The 18549-nt window shown below is 46.3% G+C and overlaps 2 protein-coding genes across 2 annotated transcripts; both read left to right on the top strand.

The window, feature by feature from the left end:
* The first annotated feature begins 768 nt into the window (after nucleotides 1-768).
* Nucleotides 769-9479, top strand: LOC109635965 (PR domain zinc finger protein 1-like). The gene is made up of 7 exons (XM_020097453.2): nucleotides 769-1055; nucleotides 2474-2737; nucleotides 4013-4132; nucleotides 5081-5333; nucleotides 6947-7905; nucleotides 8011-8139; nucleotides 8625-9479. The coding sequence occupies exons 1-7, from the start codon at nucleotides 1029-1031 to the stop codon at nucleotides 9180-9182; spliced, it is 2310 nt and encodes a 769-aa protein (XP_019953012.2). The 5' UTR covers nucleotides 769-1028; the 3' UTR covers nucleotides 9183-9479.
* A 1054-nt stretch (nucleotides 9480-10533) lies between these two features.
* Nucleotides 10534-15804, top strand: xkr5a (XK related 5a). Its single transcript, XM_020110701.2, has 7 exons — nucleotides 10534-10782; nucleotides 11642-11825; nucleotides 12056-12240; nucleotides 12351-12563; nucleotides 12862-13031; nucleotides 13251-13362; nucleotides 13642-15804. Exons 1-7 carry the CDS (start codon nucleotides 10650-10652, stop codon nucleotides 14586-14588), a joined length of 1944 nt encoding a protein of 647 aa, XP_019966260.1. The 5' UTR covers nucleotides 10534-10649; the 3' UTR covers nucleotides 14589-15804.
* The last annotated feature ends 2745 nt before the right edge of the window (nucleotides 15805-18549 follow it).

Raw genomic sequence — 18549 nt, 5'->3', positions numbered from 1 at the left:
ACAAGGAGGAGTGGAGGGGGGGAGTTGGGCTGCAGATAAACTTACTGCATGACACAAGTATCCATGCAAGCTGGATCTCATCCCCACTATGTCTCCACAAAGAGAGGAAACACCAGGAGACATCTTCAATACTACTCCGTTCATTTCTCCTCTGACAGCTCAGTTTATACATTTGAGTTTGTCTGAAACTTCAGGTTATATACAATATATATCCTGTTTGTTACCATAAAAGCACTGAGTCGACACTAATGAACGACGTGGAAACTTCTCAGTCTGCAGCTGCTGCAGCGACGACAAGTCAGATATTAAGTTTCTTCATATTTGAGAGGTGTCACTCTGCTGTAACAGTCACTTTTTAAGCTGCAGAACACACGGGAGACTTATGATTGAGCTTTATTTAATCCCAACAGCAAGCAACGCCTCATGATGCAGAGAACATCTTTCCAAATCACACATAAAAAATAAAAGTGATCTCATCTCCTCAGGTTGTGTCCTTGATTTCCAAACACAACACAGGTACGCCCTCCTCTCACCTGAGCACGACGACTGTCAGAAAATGAAGATGCATTTGTCTGATCCGGACATAGCTGTGTGACAGCTATGCCCCCCCCCCCCCCCCCACATCCTTGGAGAAAGCCCCACACCCTGGGGCAAGACAGTGACACACACAAACACACACACAAAAACACTGTCCAAGGAGGAGTCATGGGGCAAAGGGGAGGAGGGGGGAGGGAGCATAAGAGGAAAAGGGAGTGTATCTCTCTCTCTCTCTCTCTCTTTTCTCTCAAACACACACACCTTCCCTCCTCCCCTGTGTAAGGGGCAAGAGCAAGAGTCATACGCTCAGACACACTCACACAGGTACACAGGACACTGAGGTTTAGTGAGAGACCAAGAGATAGACAGGGACACGAGAGAGAGAGAGAGAGAGAGAGAGAGAGAGAGAGAGAGAGAGAGAGAGAGAGCAGCAACTGGTGGCTCACACACACACTCCAAGCTTCCAAGGAGGGCACGGACATCCAACCCATATGTGTGGCTCCTCTCAAGGCTTCACAGTAAGTGTGCAACATCCTTCTCAAGTCATCTCACTCATACAGGATAGAGATTGTGCTTTATTATTCTAGATTCTATGGCTTCTTGAATTAATGTAATGATTCAACCCTTTCTTAACCTGTGTGAAATGTAAAAGTCAAACTTTCTAGAGTCGAACTGTTTCACGTTGCCCCCCTGAGCCGCAGCTGTGCAGCCGTTTGACTCATGTCTTGATTTTCAGAACTTATTTTCTGCTGTGTCACTGGGTTCAGTAGTTTCGGAGTGAGTTTCCACACTCATGAAAGTCATTGCGAGTCAGCTGAGGTGACAAATTAAAGAGAAATGACATTGTCCATAAATCTCATCTCTCTGCGCTTTCATTTGCATTTCCCTTCTGAAGTTGCTTCAGCACACGAGACACATTTTTCCATATAGATATACAAATACCAGACTACCGTGTGACTTTTAAAAGGTTTTTGATTTACTAAAATAACTACAAAATTCAAAACTGGGATGAGAGTTTCACCAAATTTTGCTGGACTTAAGCTCTTTGGTCTATTTCCAGGAGGGAACAGGAGTGTGTGCTTGGCAAATATTACCATACACAGGACTTATCTTCCTCTATCTCAGAGGCAAACTGATGATCCTTCAAAAGGAAGAAGGTCTGAAAGAAGCCATATCTGAGCATTGTCTTTTAATCACACATCGTCTATCTTCCTCTCTTTTCTCGCTCTACTATGTCACCTTGTCGTTTTATCAGCCGGGGGCCACTGATTTTTATCAAGAGTGAGTTACAAGAACGACATCAGTCATTCTGAGGAGAGAGGGAGAGACAATACGCAACAGGCAGAAAGAAAGAAAGAGAGAGAGAGAGAGAGAGAGAGAGAGAGAGAACGACACTTTGGACCTGGCTGCGGACCAAGTGGCAGTCAGTCAGAGGAAGTCTGGTCGATTCACCGGCAGTGCTGGTTTCCTTGTGAAAGTGGTCCTGCTCCGGGGGCCTGACATGCACAGGAACCTCCCCATGTAGCCCAGGGGTTGTGATTTGGACAGTCACAGGATGTGTGGGACGGCGGGGGCAATGGGGCAGTGAGCATGAAGGTTCCACTTTGAAGTTTGTTTGTCTGCTCAGAGCAATTGATGGGAAAGTTACATTCTCCAACAATTCTCCTCCTCCTCAACATCCCCGACTGGACGCTGCCTCCTCTGTGTCACACCTCGCTCTCCGCATTCTAATTTTAGCTCCATTCAAAACTCGACTTCCTTTTGTCTGTTGTTTGTATTGTCTGTGTTTTTGTCCCTTGAATTGTGACATAAAAGGTAGAAAAGAAATGAAATGTCTCTCTCAGGCCAGAATCATCTGTTTTTCCAGACATATGGGATAATGCAGACTTGCCAACATATTTAATATCATTATTTTATGTCTGAATCGTTCCTCTAGGCCTCCTCCTCCTCCTCCTCTCAGTGCACCACAGCCATGTTGACCTCAGAAAGGTCACTGCAAAACACGGGGGGCGCCGCCGCAACGATGCCAGAGACACAGGATGTCAACATGACCTCATGGAGCGAGGTGGACTTTGAGGAGAAATGCACTTACATCGTGAAGGACCAGCCTCTGGAGCAAGAGTCTAACCATGGGAGGACGCGAGCTGAGCGATCCTTACCCAGAAACCTGGCCCTGAGGCGCTGCCGCAACTCAACAGAGGTACGTGGTTGGTGTTATTGAAATTCAAACCAATTCCTTGTATGTCCAAGCGATGTGTAAGAACACACTTTAGCTGCTTTATGTTTTGTTATTGCCGACTCCTTGCGTCACTCCGACTTCCTTCCATGCCCTCATCCATCCTCCGGCAGGAAGTACTTGACATGTTGTTGTCTAATTTCAGCCTTTCCTCTCTGTTATGTATATGTTGAGGCAAAGGCGGGGGACAAAAGCCCCTCCAGCACATTGCCTGAGGTGCCTGTATGATTAGTAGCTACCTTTTAAATTCTCAGCCCCTTTGTCCCCGGCACACAATTACACCGTAAAGCACAGCTCAGGTGCTGGAAATGATCACCTACATTAAGTGTGTGGTAGTTACAATGGACGACGGTTTATGTTTAACTGGATTGACAAGGGATAAGAAATCCCAGATGAGATGATTGTGGCATATGCATGATAAAAATCAACCCAGTGTGGAGTACACATGGAGAAGATACAGTTTCCTTATGCATGATTAGGGTTGAGTCTCCGTAGATGACACATGGTAGTCAGCCCGGACGTCTGCAGTAGAATACCTGCGCTACCACTTGACCTCTCAACGAACAGGATACACTACTGTAATCTCTGACACTGAGGCACCTCTAATGGAGCCGTCAGACGAGCTGAATAAACTGGAGATAAAGTAAACATGTAACGGTTGATCTTACTACACACACTACGCCAGCAGTGTGACGAAAGACACATGAAAGAGAGAATACATTACCATTGCTTTAGGGGGATTTGAACATTGAGCTGAAGGTGCAGTCGACTGGTAGGGGTGTGCCCATGACACCTTATCCCCTCTTCCCCACCCTGGAGGCTTGAGGAGCAGGGGTGAGTTTCACACCTTCAGGTAGCAGAGCAGAAGTAGTGGTGAAATTTTAATATGGTGGAGAAACTGAAGATAACTCGGGTGGTTGGCTTATGAAATATTCAGCGTGTGAAAGGAGGGACACGTTCTGTCACAGCCCTGCAAAAGTGGAAGTTCTGTCATGATGGTCACTATTTCATAATAAGAGCTAATTGCCTGATTGTCTATTTCCTCAGGGTGTAATTTTCCAGTGAACTGACCTGATCCTTTTGGTTAATCACCAGGAAACAGGCTTGTGGATAGAGGATCGGATGAGGAGAAGTTTATTCTCGAGAATCTTATCCCTCTAATTTAGTTTTTCAAGTCAGTCCTCCAATTTGTGAACTGCTCTGTGGTTTTGACGACTCTGTGTTCTCCTTGTCGAACAGGTGCTCGGGGTGACCAGCAAGGAGCTGATTCCTAAGGGGACGCGTTTTGGCCCTCTGGTGGGGGAGAGTTACACCAACGACATACTGCTGACGGGCGCTGACAGGAAGTACTTCTGGAGGGTGAGTGACTTTTGCGTGAGAGTTTCTGGATTGCATGTGAAATTCATCGGTTTGTGTTTCACATCCTGTATCTCCATCTGGAGATGCTGCTCTGGCTGTGGTACGGCTCTAGCTTAGCCACTGTGGTCAATGTTTGACGACCTGCGAAGGGATGAAGATGCTCATGTGTCGTTAAATGTCACTCAGTCGAATGGGTGCATGCATCGAAGTGAGTTTGCTGGTTGTGAGCATTGCTGCTTGAGGTCACACGCACAGCTGTTTGGTTTCAGTGACACAGCGCTTCTCAACTGTCTGCGCTTCACTCGGCAGCGCTGTTGCTGCCAGTAAATACCCCGTGTACACATGTCTGCACTCCGTTAGACTCACACAATTCTCATACTGACTAAGCGAGGAAGTGGCTTCGAGTCTCAGAAGTGTGTTGTTACAAATCAGCAGCATCAGGACGTCTTCCATTACACACAGGCGCCTGTGTAATTCTACAGTTTAGAGTCAGCAGCCTTGACATCGAACAACCCCCCTGACCAAACAGCCATAACACAGACGGTTAACAAAGTTAGGCATGACTCAGGCAACGGCACCGCTTCAAACAGCAGATAGCATGAGGAGTAGTTTTATAGACATAAGAAAGGGGGCACTTTAAATTAGTTTTTTAAAAGGTCTGCAATCTCCCAGATGGAGTAATCGCTGAGTGTGTAGTGGGCGAGATAGTACACCTATTACTGCAATCCAGTCATACTCTGAAACTCGTATTCACTGCTGCTTTCATAACTCAAAATGACTTCTCTACCACAAAGTCAGACAACCTCTTTTTCAGCTGAAAAGAGACATGGTGTTTACCATAAAGGTGTCAGGAAACTTGTGACATCATGGTTTATTCAGGGCAAGTCACACCGTCAATTTCTCATCTTCAAATGAATCATCTCTCATCACGTTATCTTCGTGCTGCAGGTCTTCTCGGGGGGGCACTTACACCACATCCTGGACGGCCTGAACGAGGAGCGGAGCAACTGGATGCGCTACGTCAACCCGGCCTGCAGCGCGGAGGAGCAGAACCTGGTTGCATGCCAGAGCGGTGTGGACATCTACTTCTACACCATCAAACCTCTTCAACAGGACCAGGAGCTGCTGGTGTGGTACTGCCCGGAGTTTGCCCAGCGCTGCAACTACCCTCCCCTGGGTCAACTGGCTATTGACAATATTGGTGAGTCCACTTCAAAAGCTAGGGTTGGTAATCCTGGAAAAACTAGCATCCCGCCCCCGCCCATCACCCCCCCAGGTCACAGCTACTTCTTCAAGACACATGAACGGAGGCCGACTTTTTTGTGGCTCATTTGCTAACTTCTGTCTATCGTCCCTATCGTCCCTTTAATTGTAGAGCTGTTCCAGACACCCCTGTGCTGGGGCAACCCTGGGATCTAACAATGCAGCGGTAGTTTCAGGGAAGGTGTAAGTCTCACAGAAACCATCCCTGTGCCCACGCTTTGAGTCATATCTGGCGCGTATTGTCTCTGTGGAGTGAGGCTCCCGATCAAAGCGCTGGGCGACTGACACTTTCTTTGTGTGGAGGGGGTTTAAGAAGTTATTCAAGTCACACCCACGGCCCCTTTTGTTAAAGCAGGACACAATGGAGAAGAGTAGGGTCCCGAAAACAGAGAGGACCTGTCTCCAGGTGTAGCCTTAGTATCTGAGTAAGATGAGAACAATTTCAGGACAATGTTTCAGTTTCCCTTTTTCTTTAAAGCAGCTTCGAAACACAGCTGCTGGCCCATTCACAAAAAAAGCATTTGGCTTTCATTCACAAAAAAAGTGCACAAGTTAGCAGAGAGGCCACAAGGACACACCGCAAAAATACTCTTTTACACACATACACACACACTCACAAGAGGCTGCCTGAGGTGCTGACAGCATACTGGCACAAGACCCCTTATTTATTTGGCTCTTAAGGAGGAAGAGAGGTCGGAAGCGCTCCAGTGACTACTTGAACTTCCTGACAAGGCAACCCGCTGACAGATTGATATCTCACCAAGTGTGTGCTGTTTGTTTGCCGAGAGCCGGCCTCTCAGGAGAGGGGGAGGGTAACGCAGGGGAGCACACGGGAGCACACGGGAGATAAGGGTCGCTCTGTGTTTGTGTGGGCTGATGTTAATTTCGTCCATGAGGAGGGGAAATGTACACGCAGACTTCTCTGTGTCGTCTTCCTCTGTTTGTCAGCTTGCGTCCTTTTGTCTGCTCTGAGTAAATCTCCCTGTGGGACTTCCTGGGTATAAAGTAGAAAGTTTTGCACATTTGGATCCTTATTTCGTAAAATGTGACCTGTGCCGACAATTAAGAGGAAAATAAATTTTATTTTTAGTTTAGTTGATGTGTTGGGGCTGGAATATGAGACCTGGTGTCTCATCCTGTGTACTTCTTGTCCCGCTTGAGATAGAAAATACTCTTATAACTGACCAGCGCTCTAATGCACTGACTGTCCTCCGTGCTATCTGCACCCTGATCAAACGCCTATTGTTCCCCCTCTGGTGTCCTGTTTCATTGCTGCTTGGGAGATGTCTGGTAGACAGGCACAAACACACACCTGATAAGAAACACACATGTTTATCTTCTCATCATTAAACCATAAAGAAACTGGTCGGACTAGAGGAGGGAGCTTTTGAAAGATAAAAACGCATGGTGATTTCAAAAAGGGGCATGTCTGCATGATGACGTCAGTGTCGCATGTGTCCCTGGGTTGAATGACGATACTGTTATGCCTGATCTAAAACAAGATGTCACCTGTGTCTGATGTCAATCCTCCATTGTTTATTTGTCTCACAGAACAGAGTGGAGCGCATGAGAAGACGACGGCGAAACGAGGACACAGCGTTTCAGAAATCCTCAGAGACGAGCCCTCCAGGTCCCTGACTACCTGTCCCAGACGTCTGGAGAGTGCTTTGTCTCGGACCAACCTCTCAGCAGTTTTTCCCTTGTGTCCTCACGTTGTCTACCCGATCCAGCCCACTTCAGAATCCATCCAAGGCCACAGATACGCACCTCTGCCACCCCTGCCGACCTGCACCCCGTCCCCTGCCAAACGTCCAGCTCTGAGTCGCCCCGTCCCCTCAATTTTGCACTTCAGCTTTCAGCAGAGTCAGGGCCCCATTGCAGCTAAACCTCACGATGAGCCCATCGTGCCCGAACCCGCTCTGAGGCACGCTCCCTATTATCTGCCTCACTATTCCCTTGGCCCAAACAGCATTCTACCTCATGCGTACCCTTTCTGCAGTGATCGACTGAAACCACGCGTAACACTCTCATCTCATCTACTACCTTTTGACAGCTATGCACACCTCCTCCATCCTCTAGCCAACAGACACAAAGACTTGTCACTTGCACAATCTGCCAATCAAGACCTCATTCTTTCACCGACCAGTGAACACAACCACAACAAGGACCTCAAGTACAACTACCTCAGGATCCCCTCAGACGACCTCACTCTACCCACCACATCTAGTGCCTCATCCATGGTCACCTCACACCGCGGAGCATTGCCCTCCGCACCCGGAGGATGCTCACCGCTTGTGGGCATGGCTGCCTCTTCAGACTGCCTCCCTTCCAAACCCACCTCTGCTTCTCAGGGCAACACAGAGGTTGCGATTGACCTCAGGAAGACCAAACAAGGAGGGCAGATCATCGGCTACAAGACTCTGTCGTACCCTCTCACCAGGCAGAACGGAAAGATCCGGTATGAGTGCAACGTTTGCGGAAAGATCTTTGGGCAGCTGTCCAACCTCAAGGTTAGTTACTCCTCATTATGTTAAAGCCATCTGGTGAAAACATTAACCAGCCATCTGAGTTTCTCTAGTTAACATGAACACTCATCTATGACATGGTGTCTTCAGGTCCATCTGCGAGTTCACAGCGGGGAGCGTCCCTTCAGGTGTCAGACCTGCAACAAGAACTTCACTCAGCTGGCTCATCTGCAGAAACACTACCTGGTTCACACAGGGGAGAAACCACATGAATGCAAGGTGTGGTTACGATTATTAAAGACACGTTTTGGGAAACATGCTTATTTGCTTTCTAGAGGAATGTTGAGTGAGAATATTTACACCACTCTAGTGTCTGTATTTTAAATATGTAGTTATCTTTGCGTAGCAGAAACAGGGAGAAACAACAGGCCTGGCTATGTACAAATATCTGAAGCTCAATGATCAACATTCAGTGATTGAAGAACAACCTCAGTGGCCCAAAGTGCTCAACAGGCTTAAAATATAAAAGCAAAAGAATATAAAATAATAAAATGTAGGCTTCAAACTGAAAGCCAATCGGAAGAAGTACATCTCAAAATCAACCCTGAATTTGACAGGAAGTCAGTGAAGAGAGGGCAGTACTGGTGTAACATGCTTTATTTTTGAGTTAGAGGACATTATCCAGACTATAAGCAATAAATATGGCAAATAAAGATGATCCAAAGATTTTTTTTAATTCATATTGTTCATGTTTTTCGATATAGGTGTGCCATAAAAGATTCAGTAGCACAAGCAACTTGAAGACCCACCAACGGCTGCACTCGGGTGAGAGGCCTTACCAGTGCAAACTCTGCCCGGCCCGCTTCACTCAGTTCGTCCACCTCAAGCTCCACAAACGCCTCCACACCGGGGAGCGACCTCACCAGTGTCCCCACTGCCCCTGTGCCTATCTCCACTGCTGCAGCCTCCAGCTCCACCTGCAGGGCTTCTGCCCGCTCTCCCCCTCGGCCTCCCACAGACACTCGCCGGAGGAGCTGCACCGCGTCAACTCCGAGATCCAGAGGTTCGACATGAGCGAGGCGGCGAACCAGCTGGAGGCCATGGCCGCAGAAACCGAGATGGACAAAGGGAATGTTATTGATCTAATACAGAAGATGGAGACTCACACCTCGGGCCACCAGGATGACGTCAGAGGGGAGACTGAGCCGAGCCTCTGCAAATCAGCGGTGGAGTTTTCTGGTGTGCAGATGCATCATGGGAGCCCTTTACCTCTGCATCCATCCAGCATTAAGATTGAGTCAAGCTGCATATCAGAGCCCTAAGATAGCCTTGCTAATCCAGCCATATAATCCTTACAGGTCAACTCAGCAGCTGTCTGTTACTGCCCTATTTGAAGTAAAGCCTTATCTCAATCATGGATTGCCCGGCCTAAACTCTACAGAAACCGAAGCATGTGAAGAATCAAAACTTTATGGCCTGCAACCCTGTGACTTTAAAGATTTAATGTATACACATTCCCTAATTTATTCTGTTACTAATATGAATCTAAAATGTATTAAAAAGACTGATTTCTGACATTTTCTGTGAAACATCATTATACATAAAGAAAAATGTTTTAATTTGTGGTTTCATTGTGTGAGTGTTCCTGCTTGCGTATGTGTGCGTATGTACATCTACCAATTAAAGCCACAATCAGTAGAAAGGCATGACTATGTAGCATCGATGAGGTGATCTACAGAGGAAACCCAAGTTGTTTGCGTGTAGGGTACGTGCTCCGCTTTGTGTGAGTGTCGTGTTGTGTAGATGTGGGGAGCTGGTGACGTAGGTAAACATCCTGTTATGAGTCTTTGAATACTCTACACCAGTGTCAGGCCCTTCACCCTGGAAAAAACACTCAAAACAACTTGCATGACAATTCACTATCAATAGGATCCAGCTGCAAACTTTCTACAAACTCCACTTGCACATACTTTCAGTTTTAATCAGATGACTGAAAATAAAACCATGACACATGACTCTAGGGTTTATTCTGCGTTATAGAAGTACAGTTGTTAGAAGACTTCCTAGTAGCATACACAAACTGTAAAGGAATTAAACTGACATTTACTTGATAATATACAAAAACAAACTGAATAGACTGACTTTCTGCTGCACTGTATCATCACTGGTCTAAATGAACTTTAATCTCCAGGTCAGTTGGACTCTTTCACTTCCCTGCGCGGGAAAACGTCCCAATGGATATCAAGAAAAGTCCCTGACCTCTGACCTCTCTATTCTGGAGGAAACAGTATCAACCATCCCCTCCATCGTTACCTCTGCCGAGAGTTTATATTTTTTGTTTGTTTGTGAGCAAGATTACACAAAAACAACTCAACGGATTTCCACGAAACTTGGTGGAAGGATGCAGCATGGGTAGAATTTTTCTTATCTTTCTTTAACATTGCGAGACAGGGCTTCTATCATCAATCACTGGACTGAATTGTGTTATTATTATTGTTGTTATTATTTATTATAATTGCTGCTCTTATAATAAATCATGATTTGATTTCCAGGTGGAGTTATTATATTATTATTATTATTTAGTTTGGTCCAGGTGGGGGGGGGGGGGGGGGGGGGGTTTCAGGTGAGTCAGTCAGAGAAACGATGCCCCTTTAACACGACGTGCTGACGTCACATATTTTTGACGGAGGGCAGGCAGCGGGAGAAGGAGGAGGATGTGTCCGGGCTGAGAGGGAGAAGCCTGGGATCATGTCAGCGGCGGCGGCCTCTCCCTCTCGTGTGTCCGCATCATGATGAACGCAGTCGGGGCGGTTGCCCGCAGGATGCCGTCTGCGGCCCGGCGGAGCGGCTGCTGGATCGCGTGGTGCCAGGCGGTGCTGCTCGGCGTGTCGGCGCTGGTGATCGTGGCCGAACGCAGCGCTCGTAAGTGGGCATAGATTTGTTATCCCCCCCCCCCCCCCCCCCCCGAGCGCGGTGCTCTCTCTCCGGCTGCAGCTCACAGGGTTGAAAACACGGGACAGGGTTTTGTTTGCATGCTGCTGATTCTCTCGCTGTGATGAATTGAACAATGCATGTAGCTGCTCAGCCATGATGCTTCGTGCTGGAGCTGCTCCAGCCGCAGCACACGTAGTTCAGCCTGGAAACAACAGTCAATTGTGATCCTGTGTCAAAGCATTTCTACTGAATACACCAACCTTTTTAAATGCAGAACAATGTATACGCTGAGATCGATGTTTTGGCCCTAGGATCTGCAGGGGTCACACCTCAGGGTCACACAAGTGATAATTAATTAAATTGAACCACTAATCTTCATTAATAATTAACCACTGAACGCATGACCTTGATACCTTCAGGTACAATGCTCAACTTTTAGATTCCTCTTGCACCTACGTTCCCAAAACCATTAAAACATCAGACTGTTATTAGTCTTTTTATTATTAATACTATTCAAGTAAACCAATGATTGCACATCTGGAGTGTGTTGTTAAAGCACCTTGCAGCACACAAGGTGATGAATCCCTGACTAAGCAGATCAATGGGGCAGGAAACAAGAGGGACAAGGTGACTGGATGTGCACAGTGTCTGACTTTGACTTTGTCTTCAGCATATTAATATATATATACACATATATACACAGTACACTGTGTTTCCTTTTAAAACTGCATGACTACATAACAAACAGAAGCCATAAAACCCCAAATACTTACACCACCTTTCATCTGCATGTCTGCATCTGTTGTTATTTTATGTGTGTGTGTGTGTGTGTGTGTGTGTGTGTCAGTGATCTACTGTATAGGGTTTTACCTTTGGAATGAGGAGACACAGTGGGCGGGCCTCACTCTCGGCCTCTTTCTACCGGGTACAGCAGTGCAGCTGCTCAGTATGAAGTGGTACTACGACGATGGCGATGACAGACGATGCTACCTCTCCGTCATACACATACTGCACTTGGGCATCTTCAGGAGGTGAGATCTTTAGAAAAATAAAATATAACACCATTAACATTGTATAGAATATGTCTTGACGGTTCGATGCAAGGCACCTTAGCTGGAAACAGTTGTTTTGTGTCTCGTGCCTTTCAGAAAATTTGTTGACATGAAACGTTATTCCCATCAGTGTTACTGTCATTGAAACCTTCACCAGGAGGTTAGCTATATCACTATCTGCTCCTGTCTCTGGCCCCCTCTTCTGGCAGGTTATGGGACTGCATGAGGTGTGTGTTGCACATGCAGGGCTCAGTGGCTGAGCTGGGAGCAGCCGTCATGCAGCAGGCGGATGTCGCTGCCCTTTGGCTGCTGGAGGCCCTTGTCCTCACGCTGCCTCAGACCCTGCTGCAGGCGTATGTCGTGGTGTCCACCGATGTGGGCTTCACGTCACCAGGTGAACTCACCCATGCTTTATTGATATTTGGGACAATTGTTCTGCTTGATGTCTGAATAGGAGATAATGTCTTTTTACCCCATATTGTCTCCCCCTGTTTTTACCTCCAGTGGGTTACTGCTGTGGCCTGTGCGTGCTGTCCATTTCCTGGGCCCTGGTGCTGTACAGCAGAGCCTGCTGTCTGATCCGGCCGGGCCACCTGGCCATGCCTCCGGCGGCCCTGCTGTGCCAGCTGGTGTGGAGGGCAGGCATGCTGGGTGCCAGGGTGACTTGTCTCATGTTCTTTGCCAGGGTCTTTAACTGGTGGGTCTGTGGAGTAGCAGGTGAGCATCAAGCTTCATCAACAGGGAGGTCTGACACCAATCAAAGGAGGAGAGATTGTGTAATTAAATTATACAAATAATTTCAGTATTGTAATGTTACAAAAGCAAATAAAGCAGCAAGAGCCTTAAAGACAAATCAAAGTAGACATTCTAATGTTTTACATTTGAGTTAATTCTAATTATCCTCAGAGTGATGAGGCAAAGGTGCAATATTCAGCTGCTCCTCTGCATCATCTTGATACAGTATATTTGGATCCTGCACTTGCACCTTCTTGTCTATTTTTACATTGACCTCCAGGTTTCCACTGGCTCACTGCGTCCTTCTGGCTGGTATCACAGCAGCCTGACATCTGCACCGGCCCGTGGTGTTGGCGCGCCTTCAACGCCGTCATGGGGCTCGTCCACGTCTTCCTCTTCCTCAACGTCAAGGATGGACCCTCGCGCTTCCGCATGGCCAGCTTTTATGCAGTAAGACATGACATTTGATGACACTGCTGACTTGTGTCTGCAGTGTTTAATCCTGGGGCACATGGCAGCAGGCGTACACACACACACACACACACGCACATATAGATACACATATAGGCAGATATTGTGCATTGTCATCCTCCTCTCTGCGTCCTTCGCTTACAGTGACGTAAAGCTGTCTGCAGATGACTGATGCTGTGACCTTCTCTCCTCCCTCAGTTCATGCTCGTAGAGAACGCCACTCTGCTGCTGGCCGCCTCAGACTTCCTTAGCGAAGCATCATGGGACAGCGTGACCCTTCCCACCACTGTGCTGTGCAGCTTTCTTCTCGGTGAGTCTCTCTTTTTTTTTACTCATCACTGAGGTTCATTGCTCATAATTAAGACAAGTGTCACAGTATGTGAGTAATGTAATTCCAGCAGTGATTCAAATTGTTAAAAACATCTGTGGTATTACTCCACAAATGATAATTGCCCTTTGAGTGCTTCACCGTAAGTATTACCAATAGTACAAATGTGTGTGTGTGTGTGAGTGTGTTTAACCACTGAAATTTGTTCCAACAACCCAAACTGACCCATTATATAGTAACATAATTTCCTGTCCGTCCCAGGTGCTGCCTCTCTTGTCCTCTACTACCGCTTCCTCCATCCCAAGTCAACAGAGATCTCCCAGGGTACGAACCACAACCACATGGGCAGCACGTGTATAGAACAGGGGGAGTCCTCCTTCTCTCTCGGGGACAAAAGCCTGCCAGCTCCCTCCATTCAAAACCACGGCAGCTTCTCCCTCTCAGGCGTGGCTGGTACTCTGCTCGAGCACCCGGGAACCTGCGGCGGCCGGCCGAACAGCTCCTGCCCTTGCTACCACCACCACTGGCTCTTGATCCGACTCGCCCTCAAGACAGGAGACATGGGGAAGATCAACAGGGCGTATGGGGCCGGCGGAGCGGCGACCATACTGGACTTGGAGGAGTACAACCAAGGGTTTAAGAGTAACGAGGGCATGACTATCACAGCAGGGGGCAGCTGTGAGGGCGTCTCCACCTCCGAGTCTCAGGGGAAAGGCCTGGCGCCACTCTCGGACTGCAAGGACGAGTTCCAGAGCATGAGCGAGCCCTCGTCGACTGAACAACCCGAAGAAGAGTTCGACAGCCTGGAGATGGAGAGCCCGCTGGAGTCGCCCTCATCAGATTTTAAACGCAGCTCACCAGAGGGCAAATCTGTGTTTGGAGACAGCCCGGAGCCATATTTCTGCCCCACAGAGTCCAGCTCCACCTTGTATTTCAGTGCAGACCCTCAGTCCCCCAGCAGCGCCAGTAACCACCGCTTGGACCGGGACATAGGAGGACTGGAACAGGGCGCTCGCCTCAACTCCATCCCCAGCGACCCAGCCCTTCACAGAGACGTGCGCGGGCTCATGGGCCGTGTCGGGCCGCGCTGCACTTCCACTCCCAAACTGGACTCGGGAGGGCTGGACTCTCCCTCCAGTGTCCCCCATCTCACGGGTCCAAGGAGGCAGCTGATCATGTCCAGAAGAGATGAGGACGATACCTTCTAGCTTTCTCACGGAAGGAATCAGGGAACAGCAACTGGAGCACACCAGCTTTTTTTGGAAGGCTGCTTTTTCATCTTCCTAGTGTTGTAGAGTGAAAAGGCTGGCAACACTTCACCTCTGTATGCCTATATCTTTAGTACACTGTGGGCACGGTATATGCAATAACAACTTTTGGGATAATACTAAGCTAGCCCGCACTCGTGAATCGTAATACTATTTTCTAAAAGCATTGCTTCGCCCAAATTGCCGGACACACAGTGGTGAGACCATCAGCAGCGTTTTCATCCAACATTAAGAAGACTACCCGAGCGCTAATTAACCTCCTGGGTGGTGTATAGAGTTCAGACAGCTTCTCTCTGACGTTAAGTAACATTTTATTAATTCAGTCGTAGCAGCAGTAAATGTCAAGCCTCACAAAAAATGATACAGTGCAACATTAGGAGCACTGGTTCTGCCAGGTTGTAATTATTCAGGAAGTAGCCATGGGTTATATCAACGTCACTAGAAACATGCAGCTGCTTTATGATCTCAGGCAGCTGATGGTCTTTATATTACACTCAGAAGCTGCTGTTTAATCACAGATAATAACCAGCAGTTACGAGGGAAGTTATCCCTCCATCAAAAGGGGGCGAGAATATCTGACCTTTTGAATATGACCCATCTCAGCATCAGCCAGAGCTCTGTCGGCTTCGTAAAAGCACAAGTATCTTCAGTATCATATGTCTATTGATGTGAATTTCTTGTTATTCCCGAAAAAAAAAAAGAAAATATACTGAATTTTTTTGTATAGTCGTGTTGACTGGCATTGTTTTGAGCAGGGCTAGTACCTGACAAAACAGTGTTTTGATGTTTTAACTTCATTTACATGTTGACCATGTATTTGCTGAATTGTTTTGGGGGATTTTGCTTTATGTTGGGGGGAGTGAAATGTCTCAGGCATTGACTTTAAATTCAAACGTATAACGAGTGATAACAAAATGTAAAAAAGATGCTTATGAGGCACCTGTAGTGACTTTTTTTATGTGGAAGCTAATTCCAGGGGACAAATGCATTTTTGCTCATTACTGTTAAAAGGGATGAAATCCTGCAGTGAAATGATGCTGGTTTTTCTTCTTGTGCCCGCGTGACTGCCTACATGACATTTTGAACTGTGAAGTGCAAAGGCCACTGGTGGCTTTAAATAAGCAATAAATAACCTATGTAGTGGGATGACTGGAAAGTGTTTGTTATTATTATTTGATTTTTCTCAGAAGACAGTGCAGTGTGTACTATAATCATTCTATTCAAAAATGTAAAATAATTAAAATTGAAAAAAGGATATATTTTAAATTAAATATAATTATAAATACAAATTAAAATAAAAACAAATGAAAAAATCAAACAAAAATCAAAACGTTTGATTGATGAAATTGATGAAGTAGAGAAAGAGCCACTAAAATAATAATTCAGTGAAGATTTTCAGACAGAAGTGGATCTGTTTTCTTTGTATGGTGCTTGTGTTTGTCCGTCTCTCTCTTTTTTGGTTTAAAGCAAAAAAAATGAAGTACGCCTTATTTTTTTTGTTTTTTTGTGTTTTAAAGCGGAATAATGGATTATTCGATGTTACCCTGACCGTGCAGCAACCATCAGTCGCACCAACTCAAGTTTCTTTGTGAGCAGCTGATTATCAGCATTCACAGATGAGACTAAAATAGCAACATCACGGCCATCGTCACTTTGAGTGGTTGTAAGATGGGCAGAGGCCTGTGTGGTCCAGACAGGAGCCACACTTCACACGCACACATCTTATCTCCAGCCTGCATGTTCAAACATCCTGGATTCTCACAGAACAACCAAGGAACATGTAAGAGCTCATTTTCTTATTTTTTTTGAAGATCAGTTTTACCTGCATTTATTCTCCAGTTCTGTTTAATAATGGGTCCAGTAGCTCATTAGTTTTTGCAGTTTTTCTCTCTAATTTCTCAAATTTTTCATTACTTTTGCACATATTGAACAAATATAGGCTCTTATTTTTACTTTTTTTTATTTTTACTCTAGTCTCATGGAACTCTTTATTTGTGTTCTCTGTGTTCTTATGAAAACCATCTTTCTGATGTCATGCTATGGTAAATATTCACACCTCTGTATTTACTTCTCAGAAAAAGGACGGTTTCCTCTTAACGCCGGCGTCCTCCGAGCAACTTCTGTTTTGATGAGATACTGGAGGCTGGTGAGGTCACCATTCAGACTCCTTATCTTCACAGACGTTTAAAGGGTAAGTGCTCTTTAACATGCTCTTAAACATGCTCTCTAAAAGATTCTTTAACATGCTCTTAAACATGCTCTCTAACATTCTTTAACTTATTTTACGGTTTCATTATACAAAGTGACTGATGAAGACTTAAATAAATCTACATCTTGGACTCACAAGACCATTTTTACAACATTTAAATTATTTTATTATTTTATTTATTCCTGTGCCAATATTTCATTGCATTGCCTTTGAATGTGGGTTTTGGTGCCATTTAAAAAAAGGTTATCACCTTTACTGTTATTATTTGTGCACGCTATTGATATGAGATGAAAAAAAAGAGAGCGACAGAGAAATATTTTTGCATTACAGTGATGTGGAGTGGTTATTTTAAACTTCCAGGTCTGATTATTTTTGATGTAGTGAATAATAGACCTGCTTCACTTTCCTTTTCCACACAGTGAAAATTAGCAGAAGAAGAAAAGAGAAATCAGGTAGATCAGAAAGAGAGAGTTGGAGTCTATACTCATGTGTGTGTGCGCATGTGAGAGTCCAGGCCACCCACAGGCGACTTCACGAGGACGGGGTTAATCTGTCTGCTCACACAGCGTCAACGCTCAGTGGGTCTGGGAGGAGGGAAGCACCACGTAATCTGATGTCCCGCCTGCCACTCACCCCCGGCCAGCAATGGTCTGGACTGGGGAGGAAGCTGCTTGGTTGAGCTGCTCTAAGTGGATTATAGGACAGTACGTCAGTGAAAGGGCACCTACACACATACACACATATATATATATATACCCACGTACACACAGGTGAAAGAGAAAGAGATTAGTCAGACTTGCATTTTTCACCCTGTGCAAGGAGCTTCAACTCTTTACTGAGAAAAGGCCTCAGAGCTGCTCTGCATCTTTTTAATTTCTCCAAACCTTTAATTCTCTTTTCCCTTTAACCTTCTACAGCCACCAGCCGCAGGTAAATGATTCATTCTTCTTCCAGATTTCTTTTTCGCTGAAGTCTGACTTGAGCTTCACGTGTCTGAGGGCCTGCGACAGCAGAATGATGGAGACAGGATCAAAACCAGACCCAGAGCCTGAGGAGCAGGTCCCAGACAACACCGTGGTGGGGAGTCTGGACACGTCCGGGTTCGAGGTGACCGCTGATCGTCTGGAGCAGCTGATGAAGAGCATGGAGGTGCTGCTGTCGGACGTGGAGGAGCTGCGGGGCCACTGCAGCCACCAGGCCACCGAGCTGATGCGCTCGGCAGTGGACCTGAGGCAGCAGCAGGAGGAGCTGAAGGAGAGTTACTCCCAGATGTCCCGGGAAATGCAGGAGATCATGGACACAGTGGACGACCTGTTGAACACCAAGAGTGCCTTCGAGGCAAAGGAGAAGCAAACAGAGAAGCTGAACCGGCAGCTCTGAGGGAAGGGGAGGACTGACAGACTTATTTTTGGTGGGTGGTTTTGGATCAGGACGTGTGAGTGAACATTTTGAAGGAGCGAGTTTTGGAGGTGATGTGTTACACAGAAGTTTTCATGGCTTTGAGTGAGACTTTTTAATTGAATTATTTAAACGTGTGAAATTTGTAATTTTTAGGTCTGACGCTCAACTTGGTAAAAATTTACGAGTCTGTCTTATTATACTTAGTCTAGTAATTGAATACTACATTTTATTGTGTCAAGTGATAGTAATAGAAATAAATACATCAAGATATATATTTCGAGTTCAGTGATT

Source organism: Paralichthys olivaceus, chromosome 19, assembly GCF_024713975.1.
Source record: "Paralichthys olivaceus isolate ysfri-2021 chromosome 19, ASM2471397v2, whole genome shotgun sequence".
NCBI classification, from domain to species: Eukaryota; Metazoa; Chordata; class Actinopteri; order Pleuronectiformes; family Paralichthyidae; genus Paralichthys; species Paralichthys olivaceus.
Note: the sequence above shows the minus strand (reverse complement) of the source record. Positions and strands in the feature narration are given on the sequence as shown.